A 22,006-nucleotide genomic window follows, 5' to 3' on the forward strand; every position below is an offset into this window, starting at 1 on the left:
GATTCTGTTGGGGAGCCCTGACATTACGTACAATTCATTTTGCTTCAACTCACAGGGGGGAAGTGTCCCCCACCCATTTCTGCTGTAGTTGCACAATTTTGCAATGGCACCAGTTTCCCTTTTCTCTTTGTAGGAGAAATTTTCCTCTAAGCAGCAATCACATGGTGGGAAAGTAAGGCCTGAAATAAAACCTTGTTAAGTGTTTACCTTTCCTTGGACAGTATCCTTGTAAAGAGTCTCTATCCACATCTGCAGTTGTTCCACACCAAAGTTGTCCATGTTCATCGTCCTCTCTTATGCACTGAGCATGCCATTTATTCCGATACTTGAATGGAAACACACAGGGGGCTCCAAAACCATTGCCTCTTAAGGTATACAGAGCTGAAAGAAATTGGATAGATACCAGTGAGAAAACTGGATAGATACTGGTGAGAACAGAATTAGGCAAAGCGGAAATGATGAAGACAAAGTCCTCAATACAAGAGCTCCACGAATGCTCAGATACACACAGGCACTTTTTGTGTCTGTCAGTTTCCACCATCCATGGAGTTTTCAGCATCCAATCCTTTGCATGGTTGGAGGAATACATGGATGCACCTTTCCACTTTAACTGAAGCGAACCAACACCTGATATCTCCAGGTAGGGGTGGGGAAAACTTGTGGCTGAAATCCAAATGCTATCCAGTTTGGGTTGTTTATTGACATGATTTGAAGTTATGCAAGTAGCATCATGTCTATTTTCACCCCAGATGCAACATGCTTGAACTGCATATACAAGCTGATCATCAAGGACAGATTCTCTTAATCTTACCTTCATAGCCCTTGGAACACAAACTGTCTTTCATTCCATAGACCTTCCAGGTACTGGTGGCTGCTTTAGACAGTGTAACACGGCTTTGGGGGCCACTTTCAGGATTTAAAAATAAGTCTTCCTCTTTGAGAGCAAGGAGGCTCTCATTTCTGCATTCCCATTTCTGAAGTTCACTCGTCTCATTGCAGGGGGAGAGGGTGAGTGCAACCAGGTTTGACTTGGACGGCACTGCCAGGCATAACTTCACTGCCATGTTCAAAATCTGGTCATTGGAAACCCACTTGAAATGTTGCCCCTCATTATCCTCATCACAGTTGTCCACGATGATGGAACCAGATTTCTGAGGTTGTATACAAAGCTTGAGGTTTTCATTATGTATCAGAAAGCTGTCACTGTCTGTAAAATTAAGAAAAATAACAGGAACATGGAGAGAATGTTTCACATACCTTCCAATATGACAACTGCTGGTAAAATGATAATACAAGGATTCAGAATAAGAGGCAATAAGATTGATGGAGAACAGAGAAATGCCTCTCATGCTAATTCTGTAGTTTATTTTAAACTATCCAATGCTGTGCCGTATTTATCAGTGGTCCATAGTATTGTTCTCATGTTTAAAATGCATTTTGTTCTTTTAAACAATTATCCTTGTAGCTGAAATTTCATTGATTTAGCTTTAATAGTACAACTTTAGCTTCCATAAGATGCTTTAAAAGTAAACAGTTAAAAATGCACCTAGTGCTAAGTTCACAATGGTGATGGAAGTGAAAAAGATCTTACCTGATACCTGAAAAGCCGGCTGGATGAGAAGCAAGAGATTTAGGAGCAAAAAGGAAGACATTGGCCACAACCAAACCTACCACACCACTCCCATGGAAATAAGACAAATCAGAGTTTGCTGCCTTTCAAGAATTCCTTGATAAATGAGTCAGGCAGAATGAAAATTTCACTTCTGTTTTTGACATTAGGAAATGCACCATAACATGGCAAACACACACACACACACACACACACACACACACACACACACCATGATCTTGCTGATCTGTTAATCAGCTTCCATGGAAAAGACAGAAAAAACATGGGTTATTGAGGCCATTTCCCTTCACTTAGCCTAGTGCAAGCCCAGCAGATTGTTGGATGAACAGTTTAAAATGTCTTCAGATTTCCCACCACCCGTTTTAGGATTGCATGCTTAGCTCAATACTAAACTTATCAAACAACAAATGAAATGTCTTAGGAACCAACTGTAACTCGTGTAACACTGGGGAATGTAAGAGTGCCTCCAATGCCCTGTTAAAAAGCAAAGATGCTCCATAATTCAGGAATTCAGAATGAAAAGCTGGCATGGGAAGGTGAGGTCACAACACTCGCTTTCTCTCCATTATTCCTCCACTACAGCCTACCTCCAAGTCAAATCAAATCAAAACATGTTTTTTTGCAACGACAGACATGCATGTGAAACCCTAGGATGGGTAGGTGAGAGGAAGTCACTTACGGCGGGCAAATCTGATTTGGCCACTGTTATATACAATTCATAGGTAAGAAGTAGTTAGCCCCTTATTTCCTAGTAAATATTCTTAGGACTGCAGTTATATTAATTTAAAGTTATATTTAAGTCAAAGGAACTGTTCTCAGGAAATTTGTTTCGCAACAGGATGTTAAGAAACCCGTTTCCAACTCCCCAGGAGTAAATTGTAACCAACAAGCAAATGATATTTCCTCTGCAGCTGTGTCTAAGGTGAAGTAAGTTCAAAAAAGAAGAAGAATTTAGAGTTAAATTATTAAAAGGCACTACAGCAAAGAAACTTAAGGGGCTATTTTTTTTCTATTAAATTTATATCAGGCTGCCTGCAAGCTTAAGTATTTTCCCCTAGAAGTAAGTGCTTTTGAACTCAGTGGAGTTTCCTTCTGAGCAAATATATTTAGGATTAGGCTGCCAGAACAATTCCTCCTCCCCCCCCAAAAAAAATGTAAATAGCAAAGTCAACACACATTCAGCTTATCTATCAGCTGTATGTGAAAGCGTGGCATCATTCTTGCGACTGAAAATCTCTGCCTTATTTGCGTTATATCTTGCCTTTCCTCCATGGAATTCAAGATGGCGTACGTGGTTTTCCAACTTCCAATTTCATCCTAAGAACCCTGTGGGTTACATGGAAGTACAGTGACTGACTCATGGCCACTCCATAGCCAGGCTTCCTTGTTAGGTGGGATTGCCACATTTTCAGGTAGAACATTTTTTGTGGGTGGGTGGGGCAAGTTTGTTGAGCCTCATATTGCCATCTAAAAGGAGAAGCCTGTAAGACCATTGACTGCAGGGTCTATAATTACCAAGCTGCAATTCTGCCCTTCTCCAATCCATATACAGAAGCTGATTGGTCTGGCAGTTGAACCTTACTTCAACACTAGCAATCGGGTGGCATCCCGCACTGCACACAATGGAGCAGGTTAGTTTGACCAGCTAACCATCTTCCAAGCAGTGGGATTGGTCATGGCCTTAGGATGATTAGACAGAGGACTGATGCCACCGCCCCCAACATCTGCCATTTGAGGTGCTCCTGATATCTTCTTCACATTACCAAAAAAGCAATAACACAAAAAAACAGACTTGGAGGAAGAGGAGCTGTGTATCAAGTTGCCTTTCCCATAAGAAGAGCCTGGTTTAGACCAAAGGTCTGTGTAGTCCAATATTCTGCTGTCGGAGCGGCCAATCTCATGCCCATGGAAGTCCACAAGCATGAAGTCCACAAGTGCAACAGTATTCTTCCACTTGTGGTCCTCAGCAACTGCATCTGATACTGTAGGTAATATTGCCATCATGACTAGAAGACACTAACAGCCTTCTCCATTGATGCCCTCCCCCAGCATCTAATTCATTAGGCTCTGTTTCCTCTGGGCATCATTACACTTTTCCCCTTGTCCTCACTAGTAGCCACCAATGTGGGGCAGGGGCAAGAAACAACACCAGATTATGAGATTTAAAGAACCACGTGTTATAGGGAGAATGAGGGGGAAATCGGGCTGCTGTTCTCTCGTGTGCATTTGAAGTAGTGCCTTGTTCCACCCTGAGTGTTAGCTGGAAAATAAGAAACAAACGCAAAACAAAAATGAGACAAAAAAGTGAAGTGAAAGTAAACTGATATTAAGAAGTTCCGTAAAAATTTTGAAACAATTATTCAAGTAACGTCTTCATTCTGGTGGCTGCTGTGATTGTCTTGGTCAGGTGACTATCAGCTAATTCAGAAGAACTAACTCAACAGATGTTGAAATGCTGAGGGGAAAAGTGCTAGTAATTTCCAGATGTGCCATAAGAGGTGTGGGTGGGTGCATTTCGATATAAAAATAATCTACAACAGGGAGCGGTTAATGCTTCACTGTGTGAGGGAATGGTGTTTGCCATCTTAAAGGAGGTAATAGGACTGCCACTATTTTAAAAAGCCAGTGCTTGACCAAATTGATTGTCACAACTATTGCATACTTGCAAATACCCACTTTCTAAGGAAGCAATTTCAGGTGGAACTAATGGAGACATACATTCCTGGATGAGACTGTTTATCTGGATCCATTCCAGATAGGAAAAGAGGTAGTAAGGGAACACCTAGCTACTATAATGAGTTCAAATATCCAGGAGAACATATTCAGAGGGGAGTGAGGGGATATGGAGCACCTGTGTTGGGCTACAGTCGTCTTCTTTTTAATGCCAAAGTTCCTCTCTTGACAATATCTGGATAATGTGAATCAAACGGAAACGGAAACACACACACACACACACACACACACAGAGAGAGAGAGAGAGAGAGAGAGAGAGAGAGAGAGAGAGAGAGATGAAAGTAATCTCTGCTATTAAGAAGCTTCCTGAAGATTTTGGAGCCATTATTCAAGTGGACTTTCTTATTCCAATCCCTAGTGTCAACTGTCTTGTCAGACTATTGCTAGATAATTCAGAAAAAGACATAAATGTTATATAAACCTCCTACTAGCAGTTTTTTAGAACTGTCATCAAGTGGGTTTCAAAAATATATAATAAAACTACAACGCTAAGCACACTTACGTTGGAGTAAGCCCTTCTCAATACATTGCATGTGTACGTAAGTAGGGTCTGTGTGTGTAAATTGTGTATGGATGCCTTGGCCCCGCCCACTTTCTGCTTTGACCCCCACCAACCACTGCCAGGCAGACCTCGAGAGCATGACCAACATGGCCCTCAGGGTAAATATGTTCCCCAGCAGTAATAAAACAATAAGACAAAGATAAAATCAGCAAAATTTTAAAAGTCAGTACGCAATCGCATAACTAAATTATCTGTCTCTGTAGGCTTGCTAAAATAAAGTTTTTAGAAAGTGTCTAAAAATATACATCAAGAATACCCGCCTAATGCCAATAGTCAGGGAGTTCCAAGACATATATGCTGCCACATTAAAAGATTGACTGCTTGTAGATGTGGAAAGAAAACTGGTCCGAAGCTGTTAAGGGGCTTTATATACCAATACAGTGGTACCTCGGGTTACATACGCTTCAGGTTACATACGCTTCAGGTTACAGACTTCACTAACCCAGAAATAGTGCTTCAGGTTAAGAACTTTGCTTCAGGCGGCGCGGCGGCAGCAGGAGGCCCCATTAGCTAAAGTGGTGCTTCAGGTTAAGAACAGTTTCAGGTTAAGTACGGACCTCTGGAACGAATTAAGTACTTAACCTGAGGTACCACTGTAGTAAAATGCTGAATAAGGCCCAGTAACAAACCAGCAGCCAGAACAGATCTTTGCAGGGGTACTATTCTGCCAGAATCTTACCCCTGTTAGCAATTGTGCTGCAACATTCTGTACTAAGGATAGCTTCCAGACTGCTTTCAAGGGAAGACCCACAAATAGTGCATTGCAGTAATCTAATGCTTGAAGTACTGTGGCCAAGCCATCCCAACCAAGACTGGCAATAAGTGCCAAGCTACCTGGGATCTCCAGTGGCAAACGTGGATCCAGGAACATCTCCAGATTGCATACCTGCTCCTTCAAAGTGAGTGCTTCACCTTTAGATTGTCACTTTTCAATTGAGTGCTGAGATCAACCTGCTACCTGTAGCACACGACTTTTATCAGCTGAGTCTGAGGCTATGCCTGTAACACTTGCTCAAACCACACACACACACACACACACACACACACACACACACACACACACACACCACTGTCAGCTGTAAGTCCTCAGGCCAGTAATGAAATAGAGCAATTGTTCTTATCTGAGGAGTACTGTACTGTATTTCTCTTTGGGTATATGAAGATCATCAAATGGGGTTTGGTTTCCCTCTAGTGGCTGAAGGCAGGAAGACCTGAGATTCACAGAAAGGAGTTGAGACTCCGCTATATAACATTTTGAATGTGTTGTAAAGTGCAATATACAATTGTGATACTAGAAGGCGAATGTGAGCTATAGCAAATTCAATGCAATTTTCAAAACCAATTAAAAGAAAAAGCATTTTCACAACATTTTAAACATGTGTGTAGATTCCACCTGAGTCTTCTTCATTTCCCTCAACACTGGGACCAGAAGAGGCAGTGGTGAAAATGTGGAAAAAATGAGAGCTAAAATAGGATGCTGTGCACCTAAACAACAAAGAAAATGCAGTACTGTACAGACCCAAGAACTTTTTATTGCTAAGTAACTTTTTATTGCTAAGTTACCTTTACCTGGACTGGAACCTGAGTGTTGGGCTAGAGATACTTGCTAAGTATCCTGTGAACAGAGGAGAAAAGGTAAAGGTAAAGGGACCCCTGACCATTAGGTCCAGTTGTGGCTGACGCTGGGGTTGCGGCGCTCATCTCGCTTTATTGGCCGAGGGAGCTGGTGTACAGCTTTCGGGTCATGTGGCCAGCATGACTAAGCTGCTTCTGGCAAACCAGAGCAGCGCACGGAAACACCGTTTACCTTCCCGCCGGAGTGGTACCTATTTATCTACTTGCACTTTGACGTGCAACTTTCAAACTGCTAGGTTGGCAGGAGCAGGATCCAAGCAATGGGAGCTCACCCCGTCACGGGGATTCGAACCACCAATCTTCTGAGTCCTAGGCTCTGTGGTTTAACCCACAGCACCACCAAGAACACTGCTAATGGTAACATACCTCCTGAATGCTGCGAAATCAACCACACACCCGTGAAAGAAATTTCTCCAGCTAGTTGAAACTTTTCAAACCTCCATGCACTGAAAGAATATCCCTGTGCCATAAGAACACAGGCACTTAAGGTCCATCTGCACTATACATGTAAAGCAGTGCTATACCACTTTAAACAGTCATGGCTTCCCCAGTTTGTGAATATGCAGATATACAAATAAGCATAGCCATTTCTCCATTATTATTAATTCAGCATTTATTTGCTGTATCCATCAGCTCAGTCGTCAACTCAGCGCGGCCATTGGGCAAAATACTAGCTTTGCCTATTTTGAATACAAAGCTGCTGAATTGCCACAAATACCCAGCGAAACTATTGGTGCTTCTAGCATGCAAACAAAAGTTCTGAATCAGGTGGCATTTGGGCAACTATTTTGTAAAGGAAAAACCAGGTTTGGATAGAATGCTTGTGGATTTCAATATGTGGCATCGGTGTTGTTTTCCTGAATGACGGACAGTTTGTATTATCCTGGACTAAATGGCAGCGTGCTCATTGCACTCCATGTTCATCACCAGGTCCTTTATGTCGCTCGTTTCAGGGGTGGAGCTGCTATTGAAATAGAGAGAGTTCTCGAAGTTGTCTTCTGTGAGGACGAGCCGGCTCCTTTTCTTGTAGAAATAGTAACATGCAATGGCCGCTACCATCACAACCAGGAGAGTCACGACAATTGCAGCGGTAACTTTCCTACTGGAAGGCACAGGAATGTCATCTGTCTTTCTCGGTTCTGTAATTAATGCACAGCAGTTACAACAGAATGGTGGAAATTATTATTACTATTGTATTTTGAACTCGGCCATCTTCCCAAGAGCTGTGTGTGGCGTTCAAGGTCCTCCCCTCCCCATGTAACCTTTACAACAACCCTCTCATGTAGGTTACACTGAGACCAAAGGTCACCTATGAGCATCGTGTTAGTTTAAATTTGCTGAAATGGGAATGTTTAAAGTATATTGCCGTGGATGTTTACAGAAAGCCCTTTGAGTTTTGATTGGTTAAATAGCTAATCCCAGTATGTTCTCTAGTAAGCTCTCATGTGGTTGGTTAACTTTGGTCACAAACTCCTTTTGTGTTCTTGAGTTCTCTGTGATGAACACAGGGAGCATAGGAAGTTGGCTGTGAGTCAGTAAGATGTTATAAATACTGCTGTGAGAGAGGGCTGTATAAAGAAGATTCTCTGAACAATGCTGAGAGAAACAGCATTAATGTTCTTTTTCTGAATAAAGAAGACAGAAAGGTCTCTCTAAAGGAATAGAGGGGGAGAGAGCAGTGCCACAGTTAAGGAGGTCTCTGAAATTAAACACTGAGAAAGACTGAAAGAAAATGGATTTAGTCACACAGCTGCATGGCCTATATGGAGTGCAAGGCTGGAAGAGGGAGACAGAAAAATAAAGCTTCTGATTTAAAAAACCGAGTGAAACCTGGATAAGCATATGTCTTGCGAATCCATATATATTATTCTTTACCATCTGTTCTGCAAGTAAAGCTTTTGAATATTTAAGGAATGTCTGGACGATAATGTATTTCCTAAAAGGGAGTGGGTCTCATAAATATCATTCCTCTGCAACACATCATGGCTGAGGAAGCATCCTAACATTGGTTCTCCTCAGTTCTTGTACGGCACTAACACAACCTCCCCCAGCCTGGCATTTGCTCAGTGTTTTGGTCTTCAGCTCTTATCATCCCTGACCTTGACCATGTTGGCTGGGGATGATGGGAGCTGTAGTCAAAAACCTCTGGGCAGCACTAGGTTGGGAAAGTCCACTTTAACCACTATGCAGCACTAAGAGACTAAGAGTCACTCAGGCATAGGAATCATTAGGGCAGGGCTGGCTAATCTGTGGCCCTCAAAATGTTGAACTACCATCAACCCCTGTCAGAATGGCTAATGCTCAGGGATGATGAAAAATTTATCATTCCCTGCATATTCTAAATTAACTTATTCTTTTATTCATCTATTTTGATTATATATTCTTTTGAAACTGCCATTTATTACAGTAATCCTGCCAATGCCTTTGTCTGTTTACAATTTGTTTGTAGATATTCAATCAACCATTTCCATTCTTTTATTAAAAAAAAGTTTGTTATCTTGTTTTCTTATTCTTCTGGTAAGTTAGCTCAACAACATTTATAAAGCACAGCTCCCCCACCTCTGCAGTAGGGGATGAATAAGGGAGTCAATTCGGTGTAGGAAACAGTAGGGGACCAAATATTATTTACTTAGGTCATTTTCTATCTCCAGAATATAAGGTGGTATAAAGGATCACCATACATTTTTGGCATTTCATTTTTATTTTTATTTTTTGAGACAAAAAAACCCAAAACAACAACAACCAATATCAAATGCCAATCTAATTATCGACTGAAAGATATTTAAATTTTAGACAACAAGTAGAAGTGGATGAAGGGAGGCTGAAATGAAAATGTTCTATTCTGCAGGAAATATATTGGCTTTTTATATAAGATACTCAAAAGATAAATTCCACCACGGTATATCCTTAATTTCTCATTTTATTTTTTCTTTATTTTGATTTTATTTCAAAACCTTACCTTTATTTTCTGGAACCTTCTCAGTAGACACAATTTCAATAACTAAAAATTGGAAGAGAAAAACCAAATGATCATGTGTCAAAAGCCTTTTTATTGCATATTCTGATTCAACTGAATTATTCAGCAGGGTTTGAAATGATCTTGGGCAATGTTTTGTAAGGGTATGGGAGACTCCCTCTGGATTTAAAGCATTGGTTCAAAGCATTAAAAAATATCATCCAAGTTTGGTATAGTTTATTTCTGGAATCACTCTTAACTTCAGAAATTGCCTGTTAACTCCCACCACTCTCTCTCACCTCAGAAAGCCCCCAACATTTCCACAACCTCCTTTCCCTTCCCTTTAAACTAGTGATGGGGAACCTCTTCTGGCCATTGGGCCAGATCCTTATCTCCATGAACCCGGTGAGCCAAATCGGAGAGATGGTAGAGTTTCCCACCTGTTAATCTCCTGGCACTACTGTTTGAGCCTTTGGTTTTCCGGGGTTAGGGAACAGTGTGGGGCTGTTTGAAGGCGCTTTTGCAAAGTGCCCCATGCTGCTCTTTAAACGTTGAAAGCCAGAGGTTAAAAGAGCACTACAAGGCTGTCAACCAGCTCCACACTATTCTTTGAACCTTGTTCCAGGAGCGGGTAAGTGCTTTCTACTGAAACTAGAGTTAAAATGGGAGGAAACATTCTCCCATTTCAGCAGCAGTTTCAATGGAAACCATTTTCCTCTCCTGGAGCAAGGTACAACCATCTTGATGGGTGGGGGAGCATGACTTGTTCCAGCAAAGAAATGACAGGAAGCTCGCTGCAGGCTCCTGGTTGTTCCTTTAATGCCACACCAGTACATGCCCCACCACTGATGTAATATATGACAATAGGTGTGGGGTGAGTGGACATGTTTGGGGAAAACGCCTTGTGGGCCAAACTGAGAATGCTGGTAGACCAAGATTGGTCTGTGGTCTGGAGCTTCCTCCTCCTTCCTTAAAACGCTTACATATTGGCTCTACAAACTGGCTGAGCAACCTATGGGGGCAGTGGGGGCAGCAGCACTAGCCCCTCTGTAAAGATAGGGAAGGCGGAAAGCCCACCCCCTGTTCCCCAAGGAGAAAGGTCCCAGCAGTCCTTGGGAAATGGAATTTCCCCAAGGCCTACTGCAATGGAGATGGCACTCCTTTAGATTGCACTGTGGTCAGGAAAAGACCTCCAGTAAAAGGCAAGAATTGATGCTTTTGAATTATGGTGCTGGAGGAGACTCTTGAGAGTCCCATGGACTGCAAGAAGATCAAACCTATCCATTCTGAAGGAAAGCAGCCCTGAGTGCTCACTGGAAGGACAGATCCTGAAGCTGAGGCTCCAATACTTTGGCCACCTCATGAGAAGAGAAGACTCCCTGGAAAAGACCCTGATGTTGGGAAAGATGGAGGGCACAAGGAGAACGGGACGACAGAGGACGAGATGGTTGGACAGTGTTCTTGAAGCTACCAGCATGAGTTTGACCAAACTGCGGGAGGCAGTGGAAGACAGGAGTGCCTGGCGTACTCTGGTCCAAGGGGTCACGAAGAGTCGGACACGACTAAATGACTAAACAACAACAACAACAAAAGGCAAATCTCAACCCCAACCAAGCAACCTCTTGATGGTCAAGGTCTCTGAGGAAGCCGGACACTTCAGCTTCATTATAGAGTTTTAGACATGCAGTGAACTCCCCTCACTTTCCCCTGTGGGTGCTTGCCACCTCCACTTGGTTTTTAAGAGATGGCAACTAGGTTGTGGGTGGGGGGCAAGCTGTGAATCTTTCTCCAGATTGGATTTCATTCAAGATCAAAAAGAATTTGGGCCAAGGCTAAGGTTCACTGGCATCGCTTTTTGCAATGTAATGAATATTCCCCAGAAACTACTAAACAAAGTAAAGTATAATAACTGTATTACATACTTTTAGGTCTTTTGCAAATATACGCCCTGTAGGAACTGCAGTAAAAATTATTCCAAGTCCCAGATGAAGAATACATTTCCACACAGTCTTCATTAGTTTGAGGAGAGGGCTCTCCTTCGTTCCAGTTAACAAAATCCACTACGCTGTTGTCGAGCCATAACCAATTGCCTACGGTTAAGTTAGAAAATAAATGAGAGAAAGAGCTCTAGCAGGTCTGCTTCTAGTACAGTGTTCCCCAACCTTGGGCCTCCAGCTGTTTTCGGACTACAATTCCCATCATCCTTGACCACTGGTCTTGCTAGCGAGGGATGATGGGAGTTGTAGTCCAAAAACAGCTTGGAGGCCCAAGGTTGGGGAACACTGTTCTAGTGTATGTTGAACAGGGTTTTCTGAACAAGGATGTGGAATTTTCACTGTGTATAATATATCGGAACTGCTGGGCATGCTCATTGAGAACTTGATTCTTAATGATGTCAATACACTAAAATAAATGGGTGTGTGATTTTCAATTATGAGACTAAAACACGGGAGCAGGTGATTTCCTGGCCTACATATCTGTGCCTGGAGGACATCATGCATGATGCAGTGCTTGGGCTGGCCACCAGATTTTGCAGATTTTTATATCATTGTGGCAAATTCAGCTGCTCCCCCCACCCCCGATCACTTTGGAGCCTCTTCCTACAGAATTCCTCAGCAGACAACTAAGCAAATATAAAATGAAATTGTGCACAATATTGATTTGCTTCTTCTCTCAGCTGAGTTACTTGCCAGTAAAGATGTTGGGACAAGATGGTCATGATCTCATTGGTATAGGGTAGGGGTGGGGAACATTTTTGGCTCAGCGGGTGAGATTATCTTTTCCATATCTTGCACAGTAAGCCATCCACCTGCCAATCACCTGGTGTCACAATCACGTTAGGTGATCTTTTCAAAGCATTATTTTGTGCAGCGCTTTGAAAGCGGCTCCAGAAGATCAGCTGATGGTATAGCCCTTTCCAGGATGTCTGTACACATCCTTTCAGCTGAGCCAGGTTTTTACCTGCTCCGTATCTGGTGACATATATGGCATCAGGTATAGGGCAGATGGGCACGCCCTTTCTAAAATGGCCTCATGGGCCAAATGGGGAGGCATATGGAGGCTCATTAGGCCCACAGCCTGGAGATTCTCCCACCTGGTTCAGAGAGCCTAGCATAATTGGTGGTACAGTCAATAAAAGACTTACAGTGGTGCCCCGCAAGACGAATGCCTCGCAAGACGAAAAACCCACTAGACGAAAGGGTTTTCCTAGTTTGAGTTGCTTCGCAAGACGATTTTCCCTATGGGCTTGCTTTGCAAGACGAAAACGTCTTGCGAGTCTTGCAATTTTTTTTCGCTCCCCCCCCTTTTTCTAAGCCGCTAAGCCGCTAATAGCCTTTTAGCCGCTAAGCCTTTAATAGCCGCTAAGCCGCTAATAGCGCTAATCCGCTAAGCCGCTAATAGGGTTGCTTCGCAAGACGAAAAAACCGCTAGACGAAGAGACTCGCGGAACGGATTATTTTCGTCTTGCGAGGCACCACTGTATTTAAATTGTAAACCCAAATGTCTACTTGTTCATCTTCCTTAATAACTTTCTATCTGTTTAAATTGTCAGTTAGCTAAGCAGGATATACTTAAGACTTGAATTTTGTAACTGGTTCAGCATTAAAGCAGTGCAATTTGTAGAATCTGATTTTTTAAAGAAAAGCTTACATTTTGGGCTGTGACCAGGATGATTGCAAATACCAGGTCATCTACCCTGGTTTCCTCAACTTTCACTTACAAAGGATGATGTGCTGGTGAAAAAGTGGAGTTTTTAAGACGGTAGAGTTAAATTTCTGTCTTTTGAATTTGGCCAGATATGATTAACATTTAGATTATTTAAGTGTATATGATAAAAACATTCACTGATTACATAAGCATACACTAAAGATTAAACAAAAAATGTACCATGTATATTTCTGAACATTCCTGTCCAAAACGTTCGCACTTTACTTTCAAGAGCTTCCACATTTTCTGCCAGAAAATGTGATTCAACTGCATCAACTACTGAAACCAGACCACCACCTGCAAAACATGAGTAAGAATTTAGGTGATTAGAATGGCTAATTTCTAATTCTCATGCTCTGAAGACTAACTCCTGGGTGGGACTGTTAATCGGGCAAAATGAATTTTTGCAATTCAGAACGCTAGATAGTATTTTGACATTTAAGGAAAAAAGATCATCTCCTTCCCTATGTTTGATACTATTTATTTTTCAAACACTTGCTGACATCAAGATGGGCTGACCATGGCAGATTCTACACACGCCACTGAAGTATTTTTATTAACCCACTCACTGTGTTTTCTATGGAGTTACGTATATTCACAAACCGCTTTTTCATATTCTAATCTCTTTTATGCAAGACATACTCTCTTTCACTAAGCTGAGGTTTGCAATACCTCCATCACTTGTCTCTGGGGGAAACTGTTGTAAACGTAAGGATGGGGAAGTTGGCAAATTAATCACAAAGCTTTGAAAGATATACACGAAAATGTTCACCCAGCACCTGCACAAAGCACTTCAGGTTTAGAGTCTGCATTCATCATATTTCAGCTATCCCAACCTTCCTCTGTTGTCTTTCTCTCTACTTTTCACTACTGCTGTTTGTTGGGACTCAGCCTTTATAATGGTCTTTGGAATTAAGGAATAGGCCTTAGACAGCTGCTAGAAAACAGTTAGGGCCAGAGGTGCCAGCTTGCGAGGGCAATTGGAGCTGGGGGGGACGTCACAAACATGAGCATTGTGCCTCCCTCCCTAAACCAGGCAGAAGCTTCCTGGGCTTTGGGAAGGAGATGCCAGCTTTAATACTTTAATACTCTACTTTACTGGGAACATTTAGGGGACTAGCCTAGTCCCCCTAGTCCACTGATTGCTAATAATCGAAGGTTTTTGGATACTCGGGTACATATTTCTCAGGTCAAGATATACTAAGTCCCACCTTAGGTTGAAGTTTCTGTTTGTACTAGATCTCTCTCTCCTTCTCTCTCTGATCAACAGAACGAAGCTTTCTAAGATGCTACAGTTTAGTGTATGATTTGCTACTAATCTTGCATTTTGTATAGGCCTTTTGCTGCTAAAAGCCAACTCACTCCTAATGGAAAGGGGGAGATTATCGTGTAACTAAACAAGATGTAACGTCTTGCATCTTGCATCTATATGGAAAGGTACTTACCTAATTGTAAACAAGCTAAAGAAGCCTGAGGCCAAGATTTTTTAGATGACGTCTCAAAGTGGTAGCAGTGGCCACGGAAAGGAATCCACGGTGTCTCCAGGGATTCTGGGCACTTTCCAGGTAGTTGAGGTGGCTCAGTAGGTGCCTTCACTATTTGGGGGGGGGGAGGGGGAAGCAGCAACTTGTAATTCAATTAATTTTCCATCAGATTCTCTATGCTACATCACAGATAGGTTTCTTGCAGGAGGAACTTAATAGAAAGTCTGCTGGCGCAATTGAGACAGTCCTATAACTGGTTATCAAAATGCCATTTTTAAATTAAACCGTTCATAGTGCACAGGTACCAATGAATTGCTAGTAATTCAGTGAACTGGAAAATCCAAAAACGGTGATTCAAAAATAAAGGCAACTAACATTGTATTTCAATATCTATACTCTGCTTGGGATAGTAGACTTAAAGATAGCTGTAAATAGATTCTGAAAAGAGAACTTGGTTACCTGACAAACTTCCTCTCCCCCAAAATAAACTAAGGGTACTTCCACACACTGTGTTTTAATGTGGAATTATCACTCTTTGCCTTGTGAAAAGTGAGGAGAGATTGGCATGATATTGAATAGGGGATGTACCAACCGAAGTGTAGAAAACAGTGCAGCTTACAGTAAGGTAAAGGTAAAGGACCCCTGGATTGTTAAGTCCAGTCAAAGGCGACTATGAGGTTGCGGCACTCATCTTGCTTTCAGGCTGAGGGAGCCGGTGTTTGTCCACAGACCACTTTCCAGGTCCTGTGGCCAGCATGACTAAACCGCTTCTGGCACAACAGAACTCCTTGATGGTAACCAGAGTGTACGGAAGTGCCATTCACCTTCCTGCCACAGCGGTACCTATTTAACTACTGGCACTGGCATGCTTTCAAACTGCTAGGTTGGCAGGAGCGGGGACAGAGCAACGAGAGCTCACCCCTTCACAGGGATTTGAACCACCAACCTCCTGATTGGCAAGTCCAAGAGGCTCAGTGGTTTAGACCACAGCACCACCCACGTCCCTACACAGCTTACAGTGGGAGACCAATGACGGGCCAATGCTAAAAACAAAACCCCCCAATCCCAACCCAGTATGGAAACATTCAGAGTAAGAATGGAAAAGGCACTAATTCAGTTCCTTTCCATGTCCTCTTTGAATGACTCATGATATTTCCCCCTCTGGATCATGGTAATGAGCCAAGATATGACAGGCTGCTTTCCACCATGTGACATGAGCAGGAAAGACTGGGCACATGCTTCCCCTACCCTGTCCAACCACATTCGGCCAACCTTCACCCTTGGGTTTAATGTGGGAACTTCCTGACCACCAGACTGATGTTGAACCATGCAGGGATTTTTCCCATACCAGGCCTAGATTGGACCAAGGTTTTATGGAGGTGGTGGGTTCTGCCCCACTGAGTGAGGTGGGAGGGCATTATTAATTTGTAAAAGTATTTATACAACACCATTCATAACATATTATCAAAGTGGATTACAATGACAGTACTTAAAACCACACAATTAAAACCATCTAAGAAGCTTTAAAACATGCATCAGTTAACTATTGTGGAAAGATGTATTCTTAATCTCCTATTTAGGCAGAATAAAAAAGTTTTCAGCAAGTGTTTAAAAGTTGAAACGGAAGGCGCCTGCTGAATCTCTGTTGGTGGAGTGTTCTGGGCTGATGACACTTAAGGCGCCATTACTTGTTGTTGTCAAATAAGCCTTGCCAATTTAGGGAATGGCATGTGATGCTCCTGCAGATGGATCTCAGCGATCAAGCTGGGATATAAGGGCTCAGGAGGTCCCAAATGGATAAGTGGGATAATCTTAAGGAATTAGCAGGTAGAAAAATGCTACAAATTTAGTCCTTTGGAAAATGGCCCAAGTTACACAGGGGTGGACCTTTCAAAATGTTTTTGTTTATATAAACGTATTTTGAAACCTCTGTGAAATGCAAAAGCCATGCTGTTCACTGCAAAAAGGCTAAATTATCTTGCCTGTGTGGCAATGCTTCAACCTGAAAGACAAGTAGTGAATGAGAAGTGTTGCTCTTCATTTGCTTACCGTCAGAGTGTTTACAGAGTGGGAAATAATGTTCATTGCATGATCCTGTCTTCCAGGTTCCATCCAAATCCAGATAAACACAGCCAAAATTTTGTTTTGGTTCCCCTGGAGCCCATTTTGTGAACTTCATTTTGAACTTGTCAATCCATGTATATTGTCCATCGGTCTGAAAAAATTAGCACATTAGCAAAATGCATTGAGTATACAGGCTGAGACGCAGACCATTACAATGGTGTCAAGAATCACTGCCATCTAAAGTACAATCTCTAGGTTTGTGCTGGTTGTACATTCTATATATAGAAGGAGAAGATGAGAGATTGTAAACAGCGAGGTCAGAGGACAGGAAATGCAAAGGTACAGGCAGTGATAACAACTTTTTTAACAATGACTGTTCCCAAAAAAAACCCCCAGTGACTGATAACATAGAACTCCTGGCATTGGTAACCCACTTTACACATGTCAATTCATCCCACAACTGATAGCATTGAATATCTTGATGTATTGCAATTCAGTGAAACATAGCAGATAGTTTGGTGTCAACAAACCCTGTTCTCTGCATGTGATTCCCACTGCATGTGATATTCTGAACAGGGCTTTTGTCCTTGTAGCATAGGACAGGAAAATCTAACCGACTCAGTATACTGGAAAGTGAATTTAATATTAATCTCCTTCACCTAGGCTTCATTTGGATTGAACTTACTTACTTTGCCAAAACTATATTAGGCATTACAAATATAGGCCATCATAAAACATCCATATATACAATTTCAAAATATATACAAATAAACAGCCATGTAAAAATATGTAACTAATGATTTTCACTAGAGTTTCTTCCTGCTAAATAGTGCCATTCATCACCCTAAGAGATACTATTGATAAAAAGTCAGCTTCCAGGTTAATATCAGACAGATAGAATCTGATATTTTCATTGTGCCATGATGTTAGACTATTCAGGAAAGGGGATGGCATGTGTTTGTGTAGCTGGTTGTTCAATGGATAGTAGAAAAGAATATGTTCTACTGTGTCCGGCACATTCAAAAAACATCCACAATGTCTATCATTTCTGGGGATGTTTATATATCTGTCCTTGACAAAAGCTGAGGGGGAAAGTTTCAGTTGGGCTAACGTAAAGGGCCTGTGTTGGACTGGAATTATTAATTTTGAAATATGGGACACTGTTATCTGTTGTGTTTGAATCATAAAACTTGGGGGAGCAAATTTTATTTACAGCTGACTCGTTTTGTTTTTCAATGTCCCTTAATCTGATTTGAATATTACAATACATATATTGGTCACTTGAATTGTACAAGAGTTCCAAGTCAATACCGATACGATTTTGCTATGTAAGAGTTGGAACCATCTGGGTTTATAAGAGTCCTTAAGTAAGTTAGAAAGCAGACTTGAAATGTTGGCTGGATTGAACTGAATGTGTATTGTAACCTATTGTCCTATTTTAATTGCATGCTGATTGAATGACCTGAGATAAACAAATAACTAGAAACAAATATAAGCATCCATATTAAGGCCCCTTCTAGATAAATATGTGATGTACTTACCACATTAGTATTGAGGCCAATCCACACTGGGCTTTTATACTTCAGCAGCCGCAACCAGAGGAATGAGTGGGTGAAAGGGTCTAAAATGCTAGCAAGGCTAAAGCTTTGTTGTTCACAACTTTTCTGAGCATCTTTCCACGCCATTTTGCTTTCAAAGAAGAAGTAGGTATTGTTATTGTAACGGATACGATATGCTGTTGTGGGTGTTGGAAGAACAGGAGTTTTGGGGTCTGCAAAAGGGAAATTAAAACCAATGCAGTGTTACTTTAATTTAAAGAAAAAAATATAAAGGAGAAAAATAACTTTATAGACATGGGGCACTATCCAACTAACTTGCTCCATCAATTACGTTTTCCACTCATGCCACAGAATGCCCCCCTCTCTTCCCCCATATGGCCTCTAAACCTATTCTGGGGGTTCCACCAACCCTCCAGTGCAAATTTGGGGAGGATTTGAGGTACATGTGGAGAGAGGGGAGGGGACAGAATCCGTTGCGCAAATGGAAATACATGCGCTGACAGAGTAAGTCAGTTGGATGCTGCCCATAAGCTTGTGACAAGATGTAGATTGGATAAGTCATTGCATGGAGGTAAAGGGATGGAATGGAATGCAGCGGCCACTCCTTTGAACTGGGATATCATATGCAGAAATGTACGTAAGGAAAAGCCACAGCTCAGTGGTAAAGATAACTCAAACGCAGAAGGTCCCAGGTTCAGTTCCTGGCACCCCCAGTTAAAAGATCTCAGGTAGCTGAGCACTGCAAGAAAGACCACCACCTGTGACCTTGAAATAGGATGCCCATAATATTTTTCTGTACGCATATTATACAGTATACTATATCACTGGGCCAGAGGTGCAGAAAATGACCATAGCCATGCCTTGAGGTATACCTTGGCAACCTCCAAGATCCAAACTCGATGTGGCAAAAAGTGCTCTAAAACTGTTCCATGTGTCCAAAGGCCACCTTGCTATCTGGGCCACTTTAAAACCATCGAATTGGAGAACTGGAGATTACCTTCTGCAATGCCCTTTACTGAAGCACAGAGGAAACCATGAAAGCTTAATCAGGGCTTGCAAGAGATTTTCTTCTAATGTAAGCAGGGGAAACAGATTAGCAGAAGTACCCACCTGTATCTGTCTGGCAAATGTAGCCTTTTTTCTCAGAACAGTGAAAATGTCTCCATTTCCCCGATTCTTGAAGAGGCCTGTTTTTCATTGCGACACAATCTTCCTATGAAAGGAGAAGGAGGAGAAACAAGTACTAGAAATAGTAGTGGGATATTCAGAGCATCTTTGATTTCTTCCCGAGCTATATAAATCTAATTGCAGAGAGCCACCAGGAGTAGAGTTGGGACATTTCAGATCTGTACGCTGTTGCCCCTTATGAAACCTCTTATTTATTCCCATGCTCCAGGGTGATTCCACTAACCCAACAACCTATTCATTTTCCTTAACATCATCAGGCTTCTGAGTCAGGCTTGGGCTTTGGCCAGGCAAAGTGTCAGAATTGCCCTTGCCTTCCTAGCAGCTACCATAGGATCTTGTTTCCCTACCTACTAGATGTCCCTCTGCCACAATTCCTTCTTGGAACTCCTGCCTCAAGTTCAAAATACAACTTGCAGTCTGTGGTGCATAGGGCCTGGTTTTATGGCAAAAAGTAACTGAAAAATACTGCTTTTCAGTATTATATTTTTCCAATTCAGTATTGCTGGAAATTTTGCTGTTACTATTAACAATTAACTTACTTTTTGCTCCTTCACATTGCCTCTTTTTCCCTCACGGTATGGTTCTGACTTGAGGCCATGTACAGGAGAAGCTTGTGGGAAAGGAAGTGTTGAGGGGATGATATGGAGCAGTCTTCCAATTAACATTTGCCATATTGTGCGTTCATCAAATACCTACCCTCTCTGCATCGTAATTAGATGATGGGAAGCCTTTTGCCCAGTTGGTGTAACTGACTCTGCTTCCATCTGTCCAGAGGTACATCTCTTCTGAATTGATATCATTGAATCCTATCCATGCATCCGTTGGGAAATTGTTCAACTGGGAAGTAAGGAAAGCTAAGGAAGGAAAAGGAAAAGTGGAAGGAAAAGCTGACATCTCCAAAAACTGAGACACTATTCAAAACCAAACAGCCTTGAAAAACACTGAGTTTTGGAATGAATGAAAGGAAAGGGGAATGCCTTGAAAATTAAATATATATACTATTATTATTGTTAGAAAACACAGAGGACTATGAGAAATGTTAAAACCACAACTGTATGTTTTAGATTCTGCTTGAGAGTGCAGAGAGAATTTCAGTGTTTCATAACTTCAAATACTGAGCATTATTACATACTCAGGCATCAATTGTATTCAGATGGTATTTTGAACACAGGCAGACTCAAGCCTACATATTTGGTTTTCACATCTAAAGATGTGAAGGTCCTTCCGCTCCTCCTGGAAAAATTGTGGGAAACTCCATCCTCCCGTTTTTTGGTTTTTCAACATTTCAGAAACAAATGGGGGAAGTGTCCTTCCCCCAAACACACCTGGAGAAAACTCATGGTTCCCCCCCTTCCTGCTCCCCTTCCCAGGTGTCCCCATCCCTACATGAAGAAAAGAGCTTTGAAGTTTCCGTTTTTGGCTTCTTGAAATTGTTGCCTTCCATTCCCAGGTCCCTGCAAACAACAGTGTTTACAATGTTTGTGCAAACAATATTTGCCTCAGGATCAAGCGGTGATTTGGGATCCAAGCTCACAGGCAAAGTATGGTTTGCCATTATGTCTAAATGAAGTAATGGGCAGGTGGCCATGCTGTCAAAAACGTTTTTGTAGACTTTGTTGTATCATTGTTGCGCTATACAATTCACATTTTGTTTTGTAATCAATAGAAGATGAGTATCAGTATACGATAATACTATTACAGCCTTTCATTGCATACTGAAAGAGATGGGTGTGCAGACTGATGGCACATTAGCTCCAGAAAATATAAAACTGAAGCAATATTTTGCAAGTATTACTTGTGGTTGCATCTATAGATGCAAATGTGGAGTACCTTGAACCCTTTCACTAGATATGGTGGCCAGGTTTCCTCGTAAGCCTTTGCAAACTGTTCGTGCAGAATCCCAATTATTTCGGTCTTCATCTGCCAACCCAAATACTTTGTAGCACTAAAGAAATTGAAGAGAGAATGATTAAAAAATAAAGAAATCTGAGTATAATCTAGGTCTAGGTAGGATTGTCATCTTCGAACTCAGAAAACAGACTTTGGCATTTAATTCTCCCTTTACTTTAAAGCTGTGTTCTTTTTTGCGCTTGAAATATGAACATTTTGAAATGCTTGCAGTTGCTTTCCTCCCCTACCCCCCAAGCTAGTGAACCAACCATAAGGGTTGGTTCAGATGCCATGCTAAGCCACTGCCTGGCACATAAATAGGACCTCTGTTCACATGCTCCATCCTTCCATTTGTAACTTTCTGGTCTCAGTCAACCATAGTTTGCCATTACTTCCAAATCAGTAAACCGGCCCCAACAAACCAGCATTAGAATCAAACTATGGCTTTATGTTACATCTGAATTAAGGGTATGTTTACATTACTGCTGGAGAAGTAAGATCTGAAAACATCCAGAAATATTTGTAAGAAGAACCTTCCCAAAACTCAATATGGAATTTGTCTTTTTAATTAAACTCTTTATTAAGCATTTTCTTTTT

The 22,006-nt window shown here is 41.7% G+C and overlaps 2 protein-coding genes across 2 annotated transcripts in view; both read right to left on the bottom strand.

Moving 5' to 3' along the window:
- Positions 1-1,721, bottom strand: part of LOC114607795 (macrophage mannose receptor 1-like) — a 43,443-nt gene extending 41,722 nt beyond the window's left edge. Inside the window, exons 1-3 of the mRNA XM_028751272.2 lie at positions 1,592-1,721; positions 812-1,207; positions 208-381 (exon numbers count right to left, since the gene is read on the bottom strand). Coding sequence (XP_028607105.2) covers positions 208-381; positions 812-1,207; positions 1,592-1,652 — 631 coding nt within the window. The 5' untranslated portion in view covers positions 1,653-1,721. The remainder of the gene's footprint in view (positions 1-207; positions 382-811; positions 1,208-1,591) is intronic.
- A 5,434-nt stretch (positions 1,722-7,155) lies between these two features.
- The window catches only part of LOC114607521 (macrophage mannose receptor 1-like), a 52,591-nt gene continuing 37,740 nt past the window's right edge, over positions 7,156-22,006 (bottom strand). The window contains exons 21-30 of the mRNA XM_028750808.2: positions 21,350-21,464; positions 20,216-20,373; positions 19,442-19,544; positions 18,314-18,543; positions 16,758-16,923; positions 14,670-14,819; positions 13,405-13,521; positions 11,439-11,606; positions 9,520-9,561; positions 7,156-7,699 (exon numbers count right to left, since the gene is read on the bottom strand). Of these exons, the coding sequence (XP_028606641.2) occupies positions 7,449-7,699; positions 9,520-9,561; positions 11,439-11,606; positions 13,405-13,521; positions 14,670-14,819; positions 16,758-16,923; positions 18,314-18,543; positions 19,442-19,544; positions 20,216-20,373; positions 21,350-21,464 (1,500 nt within the window). The 3' untranslated portion in view covers positions 7,156-7,448. The remainder of the gene's footprint in view (positions 7,700-9,519; positions 9,562-11,438; positions 11,607-13,404; positions 13,522-14,669; positions 14,820-16,757; positions 16,924-18,313; positions 18,544-19,441; positions 19,545-20,215; positions 20,374-21,349; positions 21,465-22,006) is intronic.

This window comes from Podarcis muralis, chromosome 12, assembly GCF_964188315.1.
Source record: "Podarcis muralis chromosome 12, rPodMur119.hap1.1, whole genome shotgun sequence".
Lineage (NCBI taxonomy): Eukaryota > Metazoa > Chordata > Lepidosauria > Squamata > Lacertidae > Podarcis > Podarcis muralis.